This window comes from Bombina bombina, chromosome 5 (assembly GCF_027579735.1).
Source record: "Bombina bombina isolate aBomBom1 chromosome 5, aBomBom1.pri, whole genome shotgun sequence".
Taxonomy (NCBI): domain Eukaryota; kingdom Metazoa; phylum Chordata; class Amphibia; order Anura; family Bombinatoridae; genus Bombina; species Bombina bombina.
The window spans coordinates 990,188,517-990,208,701 of record NC_069503.1 but is presented as its reverse complement, the minus strand read 5'-3'; the positions used below and the strand labels follow the sequence as shown (position 1 = coordinate 990,208,701).

General features: G+C 37.1%; 1 protein-coding gene across 4 annotated transcripts in view; it reads right to left on the bottom strand.

Moving 5' to 3' along the window:
• Window positions 1–20,185, bottom strand: part of NDUFAF6 (NADH:ubiquinone oxidoreductase complex assembly factor 6) — a 282,057-nt gene that overhangs the window by 219,103 nt on the left and 42,769 nt on the right. For all 4 annotated transcript variants that reach the window (XM_053715218.1, XM_053715217.1, XM_053715219.1 and 1 more), the window contains one exon: window positions 10,487–10,589. In XM_053715218.1, the coding sequence (XP_053571193.1) occupies window positions 10,487–10,589 (103 nt within the window). The remainder of the gene's footprint in view (window positions 1–10,486; window positions 10,590–20,185) is intronic.

The window sequence follows — 20,185 nt, the reverse complement described above, 5'->3', positions numbered from 1 at the left end:
CGATCCGTTACTGCAACCTGCCAGAAAAACCGAACTAGGACCGCATCTGTGCTAAAAGCGCATGAAAAGTGTTCTACATGCTGCTCTAGCCCAGATAAACCCCAGTACAGCACATCTGAAGACAGGAAGTCCTGCCCTTAGTGGGCGTGCTGCAAGTCTCTGCTTCCCTCTCAGGGAAAAAACTAAAGTGAAACCACCAGAGCCCTCCATTTTAGTGAAAAACATAATTTATGTAAGAACTTACCTGATAAATTCATTTCTTTCATATTAGCAAGAGTCCATGAGCTAGTGACGTATGGGATATACATTCCTACCAGGAGGGGCAAAGTTTCCCAAACCTTAAAATGCCTATAAATACACCCCTCACCACACCCACAATTCAGTTTAACGAATAGCCAAGAAGTGGGGTGATAAGAAAAAAGTGCGAAAGCATATAAAATAAGGAATTGGAATAATTGTGCTTTATACAAAAAAATCATAACCACCACAAAAAAAGGGCGGGCCTCATGGACTCTTGCTAATATGAAAGAAATGAATTTATCAGGTAAGTTCTTACATAAATTATGTTTTCTTTCATGTAATTAGCAAGAGTCCATGAGCTAGTGACGTATGGGATAATGACTACCCAAGATGTGGATCTTTCCACACAAGAGTCACTAGAGAGGGAGGGATAAAATAAAGACAGCCAATTCCTGCTGAAAATAATCCACACCCAAAATAAAGTTTAATGAAAAACATAAGCAGAAGATTCAAACTGAAAACGCTGCCTGAAGTACTTTTCTACCAAAAACTGCTTCAGAAGAAGAAAATACAACAAAATGGTAGAATTTGGTAAAAGTATGCAAAGAGGACCAAGTTGCCGCTTTGCAAATCTGATCAACCGAAGCTTCATTCCTAAACGCCCAGGAAGTAGAAACTGACCTAGTAGAATGAGCTGTAATCCTATGAGGCGGAGTCTTACCCGACTCAACATAGGCAAGATGAATTAAAGATTTCAACCAAGATGCCAAAGAAATGGCAGAAGTTTTCTGGCCTTTCTAAAACCGGAAAAGATAACAAATAAACTTGAAGTCTTTCGGAAAGACTTAGTAGCTTCAACATAATATTTCAAAGCTCTAATAACATCCAAAGAATGCAACGATTTCTCCTTAGAATTCTTAGGATTAAGACATAATGAAGGAACCACAATGTCTTTACTAATGTTGTTGGAATTCACAACTTAGGTAAAAATTCAAAAGAAGTTCGCAACACCGCCTTATCCTGATGAAAAATCAGAAAAGGAGACTCACAAGAAAGAGCAGATAATTCAGAAACTCTTCTGGCAGAAGAGATGGCCAAAAGGAACAAAACTTTCCAAGAAAGTAATTTAATATCCAATGAATGCATAGGTTCAAATGGAGGAGCTTGAAGAACCCCCAGAACCAAATTCAAACTCCAAGGAGGAGAAATTGACTTAATGACAGGCTTTATACGAACCAAAGCTTGTACAAAACAATGAATATCAGGAAGAATAGCAATCTGTCTGTGAAAAAGAACAGAAAGAGCAGAGATTTGACCTTTCAAGGAACTTGCGGACAAACCCTTATCTAAACCATCCTGAAGAAACTGTAATATTCTCGGTATTCTAAAAGAATGCCAAGAAAAAATGATGAGAAAGACACCAAGAAATATAAGTCTTCCAGACTCTATAATATATCTCTCTGGATACAGATTTACGAGCCTGTAACATAGTATTAATCACAGAGTCAGAGAAACCTCTTTGACCAAGAATCAAGCGTTCAATCTCCATACCTTTAAATTTAAGGATTTCAGATCCTGATGGAAAAAAGGACCTTGAGACAAAAGGTCTGGTCTTAACGGAAGAGTCCACGGTTGGCAAGAGGCCATCCGGACAAGATCCGCATACCAAAACCTGAGAGGCCATGCCGGAGCTACCAGCAGAACAAACGAGCATTCCTTCAGAATCTTGGAGATTACTCTTGGAAGAAGAACTAGAGGCGGAAAGATATAGGCAGGATGATACTTCCAAGGAAGTGATAATGCATCCACTGCCTCCGCCTGAGGATCCCGGGATCTGGACAGATACCTGGGAAGTTTCTTGTTTAGATGAGAAGCCATCAGATCTATTTCTGGAAGTTCCCACATTTGAACAATCTGAAGAAATACCTCTGGGTGAAGAGACCATTCGCCCGGATGCAAGGTTTGGCGACTGAGATAATCCGCTTTCCAATTGTCCATACCTGGGATATGAACCGCAGAGATTAGACAGGAGCTGGATTCCGCCCAAACCAAAATTCGAGATACTTCTTTCATAGCCAGAGGACTGTGAGTCCCTCCTTGATGATTGATGTATGCCACAGTTGTGACATTGTCTATCTGAAAACAAATGAACAACTCTCTCTTGAGAAGAGGCCAAGACTGAAGAGCTCTGAAAATTGCACGGAGTTCCAAAATATTGATCGGAAATCTCACCTCCTGAGATTCCCAAACCCCTTGTGCCGTCAGATACCCCCACACAGCTCCCCAACCTGTAAGACTTGCATCTGTTGAGATTATAGTCCAGGTCGGAAGAACAAAGAAGCCCCCTGAACTAAACGATGGTGATCTGTCCACCATGTCAGAGAGTGTTGTAAAATCGGTTTAAAGATATTAATTGAGTAATCCCTGCACCATTGGTTCAGCATACAGAGCTGAAGAGGTCGCATGTGAAAACGAGCAAAGGAGATCGCATCTGATGCGGCAGTCCTAAGACCCAACATTTCCATGCATAAGGCTACCAAAGGGAATGATTGTGACTGAAGGTTTTGACAAGCTGATATCAATGTTAAACTTCTCTTGTCTGACAAGGACAGAGTCATAGACACTGAATTTATCTAGAAACCTAAAAAGGTTACCCTTGTCTGAGGAATCAATGAACTGAATGGTAAATTGATCCTCCAACCATGAATTTGAAGAAACAACACAAGTCGATTCGTATGAGATTCTTCGAAAATGAGAAGACTGAGCAAGTACCAAAATATCGTCCAAATAAGGAAATACCAAAACCCTATTCTCTGATTACAGAAAAAAGGGGCACCGAGAACCTTTGAAAAAAATTCTTGGAACTGAGGCTAGGCCAAACGGTAGAGCCACAAAACTGGTAATGCTTGTCTAAAAAGAGAATCTCAGACACTAAAAGTGATCTGGATGAATCGGAATATGCAGATACACATCCTGTAAATCTATTGTAGACATATAATGCCCTTGCTAAACAAAAGGCAGGATAGTCCTACAATAACCATCTTGAAAGTTGGTATCCTAACATAACGATTCAATAATGACAGATCCGGAACTGGTCTGAAGGAATTGACCTTCTTTGGTACAAATGAAGAGATAAAATAAAACCCCAGCCCCTGTTCCAGAACTGGAACTGGCATAAATACTCCAGCCAACTCTAGATCTGAAACACATTACAGAAATGCTGAGCCTTTGCTGTGTTAACTGGGACACGGAAAAGAAAAGAATCTCTTAGCAGGAGGCCTTAACTTGAAGCCAATTCTGTACCTTTCTGAAACCAGAGATTAAGAACGGAATTGATCCAAATTTCTTTGAAGAAAACGTAATCTGCCCCATACCAGCTGAGCTGGAATAAGGGCCGCACCTTCATAGGTACTTAGGAGCTGGTTATAGGTTTCTATAAGGCTTGGATATATTCCAAACTGGAAATAGTTTCCAAACTGATACCGCTCCTGAGGATGAAGGATCAGGCTTTTGTTCCTTGTGAGGAAAGGAACTAAAATGATTATTTACCCTGGAAAGAAAGGGAAAGCAAAGATGACTTAGAAGACATGTCAGCATTCCAAGTTTAATCCATAAAGCTTTTCTAGCTAAAATAGCTAGAAACATATACCTGACATCAACTCTAATGATATCAAAAGATGGTATCACCAATAAAATTATTAGCATGTTATAGAATAATAATAATGCTATAAAATTATGATCTGTTACTTGTTGCGCTAAAGCTTCTAATCAAAAAGTTGAAGCTGCAGCAACATCTGCTAAAAATATAGCAGGTCTAAGAAGATTACCTGAACATAAGTAAGCTTTTCTTAGAAAGGATTCAATTTTCCTATCTAAAGGATCCTTAAATGAAGTACTATCTGCCGTAGGAATAGTAGTACATTAGCAGGAGTAGAGACAGCCCCATAACCTTAGGGATTTTTGTCTCAAAAAACTCTAATCTGTCAGATGGCACAGGATATAATTTGCTTAAACGTCTAGAAGGAGTAAATAAATTACCCAAATTATTCCATTCCCTGGAAAATACTTCAGAAATAGCATCAGGGAGATAAAACACTTCTGGAATAACTACAGGAGATTTAAAAACCTTATTTAAACGTTTACATTTAGAATCAAGAGGACCAGAATCCTCTATTTCTAATGCAAATAATACTTCTTTAAGTAAAGAACGAATAAATTCCATCTTGAACAAATACAAAGATTTATCAGCATCAACCTCTGAGACAGAAACCTCTGAACCAGAAGAACCATTATCAGTATCAGAATGATGATGTTCATTTAAAAATTCATCTGAAAAAAAGAGAAGTTTTAAAAGACTTATTTATACTAGAAGGAGAAATAACAGACATAGCCTTCTTAATGGATTTAAAAAAAAAAAAAATCTCTTATGTTATCAGGAACACTCTGAAAATTAGATGTTGACGGAACAGCAACAGGTAATGTAATAGTACTAAAGGAAATTTTATCTGCATTAATAAGTTTGACATGACATGCAATACAAATAACAGCTGGAGAAACAGATACCAAAAGTTTATAGCAGATACACTTAGCTTGGTAACTCCAGCACTGTGCAGTGATTTTCCTGAAGTATCTTCTGACTCAGTCGCAACGTGGAACATCTTGCAATATGTAAAAGAAAAAAAACAACATAAAGCAAAATTGATCAAATTCCTTAAATGACAGTTTCAGGAATGGGAAAAAATGCCAAAGAACAAGCTTCTAGCAACCAGAAGCAATAAAAAATGAGACTTAAATAATATGGAGACAAAAGTGACGCCCATATTTTTTCGCGCCAAATAAGACGCCCACATTATTTGGCGCCTAAATGCTTTTTGGTGCCAAAAATGACGCCACATCCGGAACGCCGACATTTTTGGCGCAAAATAACGTCAAAGAATGACGCAACTTCCGGCGACACGTATGACGCCGGAAACGGAAATAGAATTTTTGCGCCAAAAAAGTCCGCGCCAAGAATGACGCAATAAAATGAAGCATTTTCAGCCCCCGCGAGCCTAACAGCCCACAGGGAAAAAGTCAAATTTTAAGGTAAAAAATGTTAAATTAAAATGCATTATCCCAAATATGAAACTGACTGTCTGAAAAATAAGGAAAGTTGAACATTCTGAGTCAAGGCAAATAAATGTTTGAATACATATATTTAGAACTTTATAAACAAAGTGCCCAACCATAGCTAGGAGTGTCACAGAAAATAAGACTTACTTACCCCAGGACACTCATCTACATATAGCAGATAGCCAAACCAGTACTGAAACGAGAATCAGCAGAGGTAATGGTATATATAAGAGTATATCGTCGATCTGAAAAGGGAGGTAAGAGATGAATCTCTACGACCGATAACAGAGAACCTATGAAATAGACCCCTTAGAAGGAGATCACTGCATTCAAATAGGCAATACTCTCCTCACATCCCTCTGACATTCACTGCACGCTGAGAGGAAAACCGGGCTCCAACTTGCTGCGGAGCGCATATCAACGTAGAATCTAGCACAAACTTACTTCACCACCTCCATCGGAGGCAAAGTTTGTAAAACTGAATTGTGGGTGTGGTGAGGGGTGTATTTATAGGCATTTTAAGGTTTGGGAAACTTTGCCCCTCCTGGTAGGAATGTATATCCCATACGTCACTAGCTCATGGACTCTTGCTAATTACATGAAAGAAATAAACTTAGCAACATAACTCCAGCCCCAGTGCCTGCACCTAATCACTGCCCAAGTAAGACTTCTTTTCTGAAAGTCAGAAACTGTCCCCACATAAGTAAGGTTTACCATTAACCCCTTATGTACCGTAGTGCTAATGAAACAAACACTGAGATTCCTTAGATCCCAGAAAAAGGCAGCACTTACCTCAAACACTGCCTGGCAGTAGGGCAGTTCCCAAGCTTGAGAGGTCCTCTCCCTCACATTGGCCTGAGAGATAAGCAATGCTGAGTCAGAAATAATCTCAGGCTGAAGGATATGGGGCAGCTAAAAATGGGAGGCGCACTGAAAATTATGTCCCACCAGTTCCCATAGCTCTAAAGCCACCAGAGCTCTACTGTATAGACTAATATGGACTAGGCTACACCCCAGAACAATGTAGCACTCTCTGGCACTACTCATAAAACAAAAAACTCTTGATTGAAGAATCTAAACTGACACCTCACTTTACCTGCTTCCTATCACTAACGTAGGCAAAGAGAATGACTGGGGTGGGAGGGAAGGGAGGAGCTATTTAACAGCTCTGCTGTGGTGCTCTTTGCCTCTTCCTGCTGACCAGGAAGTGAATATCCCATAAGTAATGAAGATGATCCATGGACTCATCGTGTCTTTAAGAATAAAATGGCTACTTGGGCCCAATTTGGACATTTCCACTTAGGGGTGTACTCACTTTTGTTACCAACAGTTTAGACATTAATGGCTGTGTGTTGAGTAATTTTGAGGGGACAGCAAATGTACACTGTTATACAGGCTGTACACTCACTACTTTACATTGTAGCAAAGTGTCATTTCTTCATTGTTGTCACATGAAAAGATATAATAAAATATTTACAAAAAATGTGAGGCGTGTACTCACATTTGTGAGATACTGTACATACATACATATACACATATACATACAGTACCCTCCATTAATATTGGTAAATATGAGCAAAGAAGGCTGTGAAAAAAGTTGCTTAAAATTGCATACTTTATCTGAATCACGAAAGAAAAAATTTGGGTTCAGTGTCCCTTTAACCTTTTGATATTTTGTTAAAAAAAAATACACAAAATATTCTGCACTCAGAATAAACATTTCACATGCCAATGTTCTGCACATAGGGCAATGTTATTTAAATCAATATTCCTATATATGTCTGTATATATCTAGTCATCTATAATTAATATATATATATATATATATATATATATATATATATATATATACATACACATTTTATATATATATATATATATATATATATATATATATATATACATATACATACACACACAAACACACATATATATATATATATATATATATATATATATATATATATACATATATATATATATATATATATATATATATATATATATATATATACACACACACATAATATAATATATATAATTCAAAAAAGAACACTCTCACCACAACAGCAAACACCAGGGTGCCAACGGCTGAATATAATAGATAAGAGGTGGCACTCACTGGTCTTCCCAAAGTGTACTTTAATATAACAAAGTGACGTTTCGGGGACACACTCCACTTCCTCAGACAAGGGGAGTGTGTCCCGAAACTTCACTTTGTTACACACACATACATTACACACACATACCTACCTCGATACACACACTCCCCGGCCACTTTATTAGGTACACCTTGTTAGTAGCCTTAATTCTTCGTGGCAAAGATTCAACAAGGTGTTGGAAACATTCCTCAGATGACATTTTGGTCCATATTGACATGATAGCATCACGCAGTTGCTGCCGATTTGTCGGCTGCAAGTCTATGATGCGAATCTCTTGTTCCACCACATCCCAAAGGAGCTCTATTGCATTGAGAGCTGGTGACTGTGGAGGCCATTGGAGTACAGTAAACGCATTGTCATGTTCAAGAAACCAGTTTGAGATGATTTGAGCTCTGTGACATGGTGCATTATCCTGCTGGAAGTAGACATCAGCAGATGGGAACACTGTAGTCATAAAAAAATGGACATGGTCAGCAACAATATTCAGGTAGGCCATGGCGTTTAAATGATGCTCAATTGGTACTAAGGGGCCAAAAGTAATATCCCCCACACCATTACACCACCACCACCACCTAAACCGTTGATACAAGGCAGAATAGATCCATGCTTTCATGTTGTTTACGCCAAATTCTGACCCTACCATCTGAATGTTGCAGCTGAAATCGAGACTCATAAGACCAGGCAACGTTTTTCCATTCTTCTATTGTCCAATTTTGGTGAGCCTGTGCAAATTGTAGCCTCTGTTTCCTGTTCTTAGCTGACAGGAGTGGCACCCGGTGTGGTCTTCTGCTGCTGTAGCCCATCTGATTCAAGGTTCGACGTGTTGTGCCAGAGATGGTATTCTGCATACCTTGGTTGTAACGAGTGTTTATTTGAGTTACTGTTGCCTTTCTATCATCTCAAACCAACTGCCACTCACTGGATATTTTCTCTTTTTCAGACCATTCTCTGTAAACCCTAGAGATGGTTGTGCGTGAAAATCCCAGTAGATCAGCAATTTTTTAAATAGTCAGACCAGCCTGTCTGGCACCAACAAACATGTCACGTTCAAAGTCACTTAAATCCCCTTTCTTCCCCATTCTGATGCTCAGTTTGAACTTCAGCAAGTCGTCTTCACCATGTCTAGATACCTAAATGCATTGAGTTGCTGCCATGTGATTGGCTGATTAGCAATTTGTGTTACCAAGCAATTAAACAGGTGTACCTAATAAAGTTGTGGTTAGTGTATAGATAGAGACAGAGATATAGATATATATATATACACAGCATATCAATGTAGGTGAAGAAGCACACTCCCACTCGCTCATGAGACAAAAACCAGGGTGCAAAATCTCTCAATAAACACAGTCCAGTAATAGCACTCTCTGGATTTAAACCACAGCAAACTTTATTGTGTTAGGTTTCGGAGCATTCACTCCTTCCTCAGACTTCTGAGGAAGGAGTGAATGCTCCGAAACATAACACAAAGTTTGCTGTGGTTTAAATCCAGAGAGTGCTATTGCAGGACTGTGTTTATATATATATATATATATATATATATATATATATATATATATATATATATATATATATATATATATATATATATATATATATAAAGCAAAACAAAGAGTTGTTCACTTCACAGCGCTGATCTCACAATATATAGTGTACTGTTTCAATACACCTAATGTAACAAAAATGATTGCATGAATGTATTGAACAATAATTCCTAAAAAGCGCACATTGCTACAATGTATATATACACTAGATAGGAAATGACCCGTCTAATTTAAATATTAACAACTGTTATTTCAATATTGCGGTGGATAATGAAGAGAGAATATATAGTTCCCAAATATGTTGATCGAGTCTTAAATAAGCAAGGGTGTTCTATCTTCAAAAATGAACGTTCAGCAATGCAGACATAGAATTACAACAATCCCAAATGGTTTCACAGGCTACTCACAATGGGTGACCTCAATCATATGAGGTAAGGAACGGGCGTTGTTGATGTGCCAGGCCCCAGCACTGATCCTCCAGTAGCAAGCTTGTGATCCTGTGCGTTGTCCCGGATAGATTTTCTGTTTGTCAGTTGGAGCCACAGAGCGTAGTTTATTTCAATTCTCTCCACTTCCCGGGTTCTCCAATGTTGTTGTCAGCAGCCGTTCTATGTTTAAACAATAAGCACTTCCAGATGCTATAAAGGCTGACTGGAACCTCACAGCTGTCCAGCAAACTGATCTCCCAGCAATAAAGAACCCTCCACAGCATAAACAAGAGGGATGGATGTTTAGCCAAACTTAACCTCAATCCTATGAGGTAAGTGTAGCGTTCAGTGAAGAATCGGGACTGGAATTATGTCCCTCCCTCTGGTCTTGTCGTAGTTACGTCTTATAGGATGGTATGAGGAATGTCCCTTATTGCTAGCTCCGTCCCATGAGATACTTTAATAAGATGGGGCTGAAACAGTGGTCTCTGTGCCTCTCTCTCTTCCTGCTCTGTAAGGATTCAGCTATAATATTCTGTTATGTGGAGAACTTTGGAATGTGAAATATTAATATGTTTATGTCGGGTTAGCGCACTTGAGAACATGCGATCATGTTTGAGCACTAGTAGGTTTTTTTGCTCCTTTAACTTCTATGGGGGAATACATTATTGCTTGCGCGACATTCAAAGTTCAGCTTTTTACATGCATCGAGTTAGAGCGAGAGCGAAAACGCTTTATTCACAACTTGTAATTCGAGCGCTACCCGACACGCGCAAAAAAATCCTTCTAGCGGAGTTACCGCTCCACTTGTAATCTGGCACATAATAGGTCAGTCATTGACTGACATTTTATAAACTGAGAACAATTAGCTATATATAAATGCTTTTCTTGAGATGTTGCCAATACTATGTGCACATTACAGGGTTTCCACTACAAACCAAAATACTACTTATTGTAAAATCTAGTACAAACAGCCCTCCATACGGACAGCTATAATACATACCAAGACATTCCAAAGTGAGGTAGAGAAGAGAACTCTGAGTGTTCTCTGCATAGGTTTCAAGCTCTTGTAGGTTACGATACGCTCTGTCATCTAAATTCTTTTCCTAGGAACAGTGAAAAGAATAAAATTGTTTTTACTTTGTGATGAAATGTAGTGCAAGGTGCAAAGTATGCAGAACTCCTATAAAAAATACAGTTTAAACATCAGATGGCAGAATATCCGCATAACTTATAATGTAGTACAGATTTCTTTATTCAAAAAAGCAAACTGGTTACAACAATTGAGGATTTTTTGTTTTTGCTTTGGTCTGTTTCTTTAATAAAATGAAAGAGAGAAAGATTAAAAGAAAGAGAAATAGGAGGCACTCAGCTCTAGAAATATACTACAAACCAGGGTGGATTCACTTTAAATGATAGACTAAAACCACAATTTAAGTCACTAATCAGTCAGATTTAAATCCTTTTTTTCCCCATAAAAACTCATTCCTGCTGATTGTTATAAACTTAATATTTACAACCAGAAGAAGGTTTATTTTTTAGAATAACTTTTTAGATTAGTTTTACAGTTATATGAGAAAATTACTGATTTGGTTATATACCATTAGTAATACATAGATAATTATTAAAGAAGTTGCTAGTTGAACTATCTCCAGTTTATAGGCAAATCCTTCATATTTGGACAACTTTTCTGCTGTACTTTATTGAAAGAAGAAAAATAATCATTACTTTAATAACAATAATTTAAATAAATTTTATTTAACCCCTTAACGACCAACGACGTATGGGGTACGTCCTGCAAAAAAATGCAGTTAATGACCAAGGACGTACCCCGTACGTCGTTGGTCTTTGAAAGCAGTGGAAGCGATCCTGATCACTTCCAACTGCTTTCATGTTATAGCAGTGATGCCTCGATATTGAGGCATCCTGCTATAACATTTTTTAGCCCACCGATGAAGAGAGAGCCACCCTGTAGCCCTCTCTGCATCGGCCATCAATGGCCATGTTCGTTGGTGGGTGGGAGCTGATCCAGGGAGGCGGGTGGGCGGCCATCGGTGGGGAAGGGGGCGAGATCGAGTGCGCGCGTGCACGTGAGCGGGTGCGCGCGCGGGCGGGTGGGAACCCTACACTATGGAACAAATGTTAAGTGTTACACGGTGGGAGAGAGGGTGGGAACATTAGAAATTAACTTGTAATTTAACGATCTGGGAGGGTGGGAGGTTGGGGGTTGAGGGGGGGCAGCTACACTACAGAAAATATAATTTTTAAAATAATAAAATATAATAAAAAAGATATTTGATTTCAAACTGGGTACTGGCAGACAGCTGCCAGTACCCAATATGGTGCATAATAAGGCAGAGAAGGGGGTTAGAGAGCTGTTTGGGGGGGGATCAGGGAGGTTGGGGGCTAAGGGGGGATCCTACAGAGCAGAATTATCATTTTTTTTTTTTTTTAAATCCCCAAAAAACTCTTATTTTAGTACTGGCAGACTTACTGCCAGTACTTAAGATGGCGGGGACAATTGTGGGGTGGGGGAGGGAAGAGAGCTGTTTGGGAGGGATCAGGGGGTGTGATGTGTCATGTGGGAGGTTGATACCTACACTAAAGCTAAAATTAACCCTGCAAGCTCCCTACAAGCTCCCTAATTAACCCCTTCAATGCTAGGCATTATACACGTGTGGTGCGCAACGGCATTTAGCTGCCTTCTAATTACCAAAAAGCAAAGCCAAAGCCATATATGTCTGCTATTTCTGAACAAAGGGGATCCCAGAGAAGCTTTTACAACCATTTATGCCATAATTGCACAAGCTGTTTGTAAATAATTTCGGTGAGAAACCTAAAATTGTGAAAAATTTAACGCTTTATTTTTATTTGTTAGCATTTGGCGGTGAAATGGTGGCATGAAATATACCAAAATGGGCCTAGATCAATACTTTGGGTTGTCTACTACATTATACTAAAGCTAAAATTAACCCTAAAAGCTCCCTACAAGCTTCCTAATTAACCCCTTCAATGCTGGGCATAATACATGTGTGGTGCGCAGTGGCATTTTGCGGCCTTCTAAATACCAAAAAGCAATGCCAAAGCCATATATGTCTGGAATTTCTGAACAAAGGGGATCCCAGAGAAGCATTTACAACCATTTGTGCCATAATTGCACAAGTTGTTTGTAAATAATTTCAGTGAGAAACCTAAAGTTTGTGAAACAATTTGTGAAAAAGTGAACAATTTTTTTTTATTTGATCGCATTTGGTAGTGAAATGGTGGCATGAAATATACCAAAATGGGCCTAGATCAATACTTTGGGATGTCTTCTAAAAAAAAATATATGCATGTCAAGGGATATTCAGGGATTCCTGAAAGATATCAGTGTCCCAATGTAACTAGCGCTAATTTTGAAAAAAAGTGGTTTGGAAATAGCAAAGTGCTACTTGTATTTATGGCCCTATAACTTGCAAAAAAAGCAAAGCACATGTAAACATTGGGTATTTCTAAACTCAGGACAAAATTTAGAAACTATTTAGCATGGGTGTTTTTTGGTGGTTGTAGATGTGTAACAGATTTTGGGGGTCAAAGTTAGAAAAAGTGTGTTTTTTTCCATTTTTTCCTCATATTTTATAATTGTTTTATAGTAAATTATAAGATATGATGAAAATAATGGTATCTTTAGAAAGTCCATTTAGTGGCGAGAAAAACGGTATATAATATGTGTGGGTACAGTAAATGAGTAAGAGGAAAATTACAGCTAAACACAAACACTGCAGAAATGTAAAAATAGCCTTGGTCCCAAACGGACAGAAAATGGAAAAGTGCTGTGGTCCTTAAGGGGTTAAAGGAATAGTTTAGTCAAAATTAAACTTTCATAATTCAGATAGAGCATGCGATTTTAAGCAACTTTCTAATTTACTCCTATAATCAATTTTTCTTCGTTTTCTTGCTATCTTTATTTGAAAAAGCAAGAATGTAAGCATATGAGCCGGCCCATTTTTGGTTCAGAGCCTGGGTAGCACTTTCTGATTGGTGTCTAAATGTAGCCAACCAATCAGCAAGCACTACCCAGGTGCTGAAACAAAAATGGGCCGGCTACTAAGCATAAATTCAAATAAAGATAACAAGAGAACAAAGAAAAATGGAAAATAGGAGTAAATTATTAAGTTGCTTAAAATTGCATGTTATATCTGAATCACGAAAGTTTAATTTTGACTAAACTATTCCTTTAATTAACACAACAACATTATAGGTTTCACTTTTATGTTTACTGCCTGCCCCTCCCTAAAGGGACATTAAACTCTTTGAGATATTAATATAAAATGTTTAAAGGGACACTGAACCCAAATGTATTCTTTCATGATTCAGATAGAGCATGCAATTTTTAGAAACTTTATTTACTCCTATTAACAATTTTTCTTCGTTCTCTTGGTTTCTTTTTTTGAAAAAGCAATAAAGTAAGAGTACAAGCCGGCCCATTTTTGGTTTAACACCCAGTGTAGTGCTTGCTGATTGGTGGCTACATTTAGTAAACAACTTTGCAATATACTTTTATTTATTTTGTTCCCTTTTCCTGTAATTTAATTCTGATTATTGTGGGCTTCCCAAAATTCTGTTAAAAGTGGAAGTACAGACACAGCTGTAATCCACACAGTCATTGGTTGCACACTCCAGTAAGCCATTTATAACTGTTCCTAATAGGTCGTAGCAGGAAAAAGAAATCTAAGATACAATATGGCCGCTCCCACTGTTTTATAGACATTAAAATGTTATATACATTTTTTAAATATTGAAAAAATAAGACTAATTTTAAAAAATGCATGGCTATATTATTCTCATGCCAATCTTTGCTCTGAATACATCCTTAAATCAATTATTTATTTAGTGTTTAAGGTCCCTTTAACTCTTTGTGCAGATCTATCCCACTCCAATCTTCTATTTATTAAACCTTTTGAAACTTAGCAGTTAAAGGACCATTTAAAACAGTATAGTTGCGTAGCTTTCAAATACATAATAAAAACACAATGCAATAGCACTAACTAGGAATTTCAAATAAGTAGTTGATTTTTATCTGGCAAAGTTAATTCCATTTCCCCTTCCCCTGTATCATGATAACACCCTCTAAACTCAAAGTAGAGGATAGGACAGCACTAAATTATCAAAATAAAAAAAGTAAATACTTTAAAAATATTTCGGCTAGATTACGAGTTTTTGTCGGTAAGGCTTGCGGTGCTAACGCTCAGTTTCAGCTCACCGCTCACCTACAAACAACGCTGGTATTACAGGTTTTCCAACCCCGGCATTAGCCTCTAAAAAGTGAGCGGAGAGCAAAATTTAGCTCCACATCTCACCTCAATACCAGCGCTGCTTACAGTAGCGGTGAGCTGGCTAAACATGCTCGTACACGATTTCCCCATAGGAATCAATGGGGCAGAATCGGCTGAAAAAAAAAAAAAAACACCTGCAAAAAAGCAGTGTTCAGCTCCTAACGCAGCCCCATTGATTCCTATGGGGAAACATATTTTATGTTTACACCCTAACATGAACCCCGAGTCTAAACACCCCTAATCTTACACTTATTAACCCCTAATCTGCCACCGCCGACACCTGCATTATATTATTAACCCCTAATCTGCCGCTCCGGACACCGCCGACACCTACATTATACTTATGAACCCCTAATCTGCTGTCCCTAACATCGCCAACACCTACATTTTATTTATTAACCCCTAATCTGCCCCCCCAATGTCGCAGCAACTATATTAAATTTATTAACCCCTAATCTGCCACCGCCAACGTCGCCTCGACTATAATAAAGTTATTAACCCCTAAATCTAAGTCTAACCCTAATACCCCCCTAACCTAAATATAATTTAAATAAATCTAAATAAAATAACTACAATTAAATAAATTAATCCTATTTAAAACTAAATACTTACCTATAAAGTAAACCCTAAGCTAGCTACAATATAACTAATAGTTACATTGTAGCTAGCTTAGGGTGTATTTTTATTTTACAGGCAAGTTTGTATTTATTTTAACTAGGAAAAATAGTTATTAAATAGTTATTAACTATTTAATAACTACCTAGCTAAAATAAATACAAATTTACCTGTAAAATAAACCCTAACCTAAGTTACAATTACACCTAACACTACACTATAATTAAATTACCTAAACTAACTACAATTAAATAAACTAAAGTATGAAAAAAACCCACAAAATTACAAGAATTTTAAACTAATTACACCTAATCTAATCCCCCTAATACAATAAAAAAGCCCCCCAAAATAATAAAAATCCCTACCCTATATTTAATTACAAATAGCCCTTAAAAGGGCTTTTTGCGGGGCATTGCCCCAAAGTAATCAGCTCTTTTACCTGTAAAAAAAATACAATACCCCCCCCAACATTAAAACCCACCACCCACACACCCAACCCTACTCTAAAACCCACCCAATCCCCCTTAATAAAACCTAACACTAACCCCTTGAAGATCACCCTACCTTGAGACGTCACAAGTGGTCCTCCAGAGGGGCAGAAGTCTTCATCCGATCCGGGCAGAAGAGGACCTCCAGACGGGCAGAAGTCTTCATCCAGGCGGCATCTTCTATCTTCATCCATCAGGAGCGGGTCCATCTTCAAGCCAGCCGACGCAGAGCATCCTCTTCTTCCGATGACTCCCGACGAATAAAGGTTCCTTTAAATGACGTCATCCAAGATGGCATCCCTTGAATTCCGATTGGCTGATAGGATTCTATCAGCCAATCGGAATTAAGGTAGGAAAAATCCTATTAGCTGATGCAATCAGCCAATAGAATTGAGCTTGCATTCTATTGGCTGATTGGAACAGCCAATAGAATGCGAGCTCAATCCTATTGGCTGATTGGCGTTTATTTGCAAAAATAATTATAAAAATAGTATGGGTGATGATATATGTAAAACATACAGAAGTTTCCTTATGAAATAAAATAATAAAGTGTTAAAATTGATTGATACTTGCACTGAGTCAATAATACAGAGTTTATTCTCCGTTGGAATCTGCAAGCCACAATCCGTTTGAGAGAGTTACTTCCCCTGTATCATGTAACAGCCACCAGCCAATCACAAAACACATCAATATGTATATACTGTGCACTCATGCACATGCACAGTAGGAGCTGCCTATAAAAACATTGTGCACAGTTTGATAATGGAAATTAATTGGAAAGTTTTTTGTTTAAATGTAATGCTTTATCAGAATCATGAAAGTTTAATCTTGAATTCATTGTCCTTTTAAGAGGTAATGGGATGATTCTGTGTACAAAGATTTTCACTGGAACAATTTGCTGTAATGAAAAAGGCTATATCTTTAGATAGATTTTTCCTCGAAAGCACTTACATTTAAAAAAAGCCAATTTAAATTTGTGCTCTATTGCAGATATATAGATGATATATTTATCATCTGGCAAGGAGACACAGAACTATTGGATACTTTCATGATAGATCTTAAAACTAATAGTCTAGGTATCACATTCACACATGAATACAGTAGACAGAAAATACATTTTCTGGACATTGAAATTGAAATTAACAACCAACAAATAAATACAAAAAACTACTTCAAAACGATAGACGCAAACAATTATATACACGCCGAAAGCTGTCATCTCAAGCAGTGGAAAACTAATATCCCAAAAGGGCAATACCTACGAGTAAGAAAGAATTGCTCCACGCTTGACAGCTATCGATCACAATCTGACATACTAACCTCTAGATTTATAGAGAAAGGATACAATAAAGACACTGTGGAAAAAATAAGACAGGAAGTGTCAGAAGTAGACAGAGAGACTTTATTAACAAAGAAACCCATAAAAAAAGAAAGAGAAAATGATGAATTCTTTATACCTTTCATAACTGAATATAGTAGTCAACATTTTGAAATAAAGAAAATTCTGAAGAAAAATTGGCATCTGATCAAACAAGACCAAATTTTAGGAAAAAGGGTAAGAAACCAACCTGATATAATTTTCAAACGAGCCAAAAATCTAAAAATGATACTATCACCTAGTGAATACATAGAAAGAAAAATAACTGTGGATGGGGATTTAAATGGAAATAAACTGAAATGTTTTTTTCCCCTGTATATCCTGTAAATCCTGCAAATATAGTGGAAAAATAAAGGAGATAAGATCATCAAATTCAGATTTCTGTCTAAAAATCAACCAACTAATAAGATGTACCGATAGAAATGTCATCTACTGTATACAGTGTACATGCAATCTATTATATTTTGGACAAACAAGTAGAACTATAAAAGATAGAATACGGGAACATATTCTAAAGATAGAGCACGAATCAACAGAAACAATCCTCTATTCACATTTTAAAGAAAAGCATTCCAGTAACTTAAAAGACTTCAAATACTGGGGTATTAAAAAATTACATCTAGGAATACGAGGGGGGAACATGAACACACTCCTCCATAAAAAAGAAGCGGAATGTATATTTAACTTCAAAACACTACATCCATTTGGATTAAATTCTGAAATGGATCTAAACACACTACTATAACTCAGATAGTGGAAGACACAGATTGCCCGGTATCTAAACACACAGTTAAAATAAACATTTATAACACACATAGAGGTCAAAGTGCTGCGAACACAGATATGCATAGATAGATAGGAGTATATGTAAGACCAACATAAAAGAAGACAGAGTAATATCCGATAAAACATATGATAAAAACATATGATAAAAACATAAGGGAAACTATAATAAATAAAGAAATAAAGAAATAAACAATAAGAATGACTAATGACAAAAAGTCAAAACTATAAAAATAGAGATAAAAATCTAGAACAAACAACCAATATGATACTGATTTAACCAAATAAGGCTATAAGAGGGGTCCTTATAGATATATTTTGAACTAACACACTTACACAAAAGGAACTTGAGGACAAACATTGTAAAATATTTCTAAAATAGTATCACCTCCGCACAGGTTTCGCACAAATATTTACATATAAACACATCGATAAAACAGCAACATTTTAAAATTAATATTATATCACATAAAACTTAATTTTATCATAAAAATGAAACCCACAAGTGTATGTGAGAAAGGGTCTATATATAACCATGTATGCGCAGAATATTATCTGCTAGTGACTAACACTTTTGAAATACTTATCACCGATTAGGATTAGAATACAAGCACAGCACTCTCTAGGCTTAAGCTACAGCTAGGACACAACTCTTCATGTATCATAAGGAATTAAATTTAGATCACAATGTAAGCCACCAACACACTATTACTAAAGATATAAAATATAAGGAAGCACACTTAATATAAATGTATAATTGTATAGAAAAAGATGAAAACGGGTAAAGTCCGCACAAAACACAAAAATGTGAAAACAAGGTTTGGAGTAAAAATCTCTGCAATCATTACAAATTACGAATGGTGTATCACAATTGATACCCTCTCACAAATAGACAACAAGTATAACAGTGGAATATGTTAAGAAATAACAGTTTTAGGTGTAAGACTATCCTATACCAATGCGGCAAAGAAATGGTTAAGAAACAAACCCACCAGGAGGAGGAACAAAAAATAAACAACTACGATTAGTCAAAAATAGGATCAAATCAGGAGGATGGACACGGTATTTAAAATCGGACTGTATAGCACACAAGCATCTTGATAAAGGCCCCAGGCTGAAACGCGTAGAGATTGCTTGCAGTTATCCGATAACCAAAGAGTTCAACCCAGCAGGTGAGAGGCTTTTTTTGTGTTCGAGCTGGCTAGGGCAGGTACATCGAGCCATATCCCAACACTGCAAGGGACAGACTCCATATGTGTAATTCCTGCCCCAGGACCCAGTAACCGTTCCAGCCTCAATCACCAGCTAAGGGTAATACAGACATAAAGGAGAATTTAACAACTCGATCTGGGAAAGACCTCAAGGACTACAATTTGACCCGGATCCAAAACCAAGAGAAGGACGGCACAGGAGAATAGACGGAGCCACCTCACAACTAAAAGACCGGCCGGTCACATACTTGGATTGAGGAATCCAGAATACGGACACTGTATCAAGGTTTTTAAATAAGAGATACTTTTCCAAAGAACATTTCTACTAAGATATCATGAAAATATTGGAAGAAACTATGTAACACTGTGAGAAAATATATGTATTGAAATAAGGGTATAAACTAAGCAGTAATTAATTTGGAGTAATTAAATTGGAATACTATTGTATGTCTGCAAACACATGGTATAAACACACATATATAGATATTAGTATACCATAAAACTATATTTGCAACGTTATATCAAAATAGATCACGAGAGAGGCCTTACGGAGATCACGTGATACATCCTTATGAGGAAAAGTAACCATCCGATTTGAATGTAACGTTACAAATAAAAAGTTTTCTCCTAAACAAAAAGAGGAACATAGAACCACCTGAAAAATTGGTAACGCGCCACACCTGTATAAGAATACAAATTTTTAACGTTTTTTAAAATATTGGTCTAGATGCCGGCATCAATGTGCTAGATTTTATTGTTTATTAACTTGTGTAAGGATTTTCTTTTGTATAGGAATAAAATATATATATATTTTTAACACCAAACTCCAATCTTTGATTTCATTCTCAAAACCCATATGTGACATATTAGTCATAAGGTATAAAGACCCCTTTCAGACATAGTAACTATTTG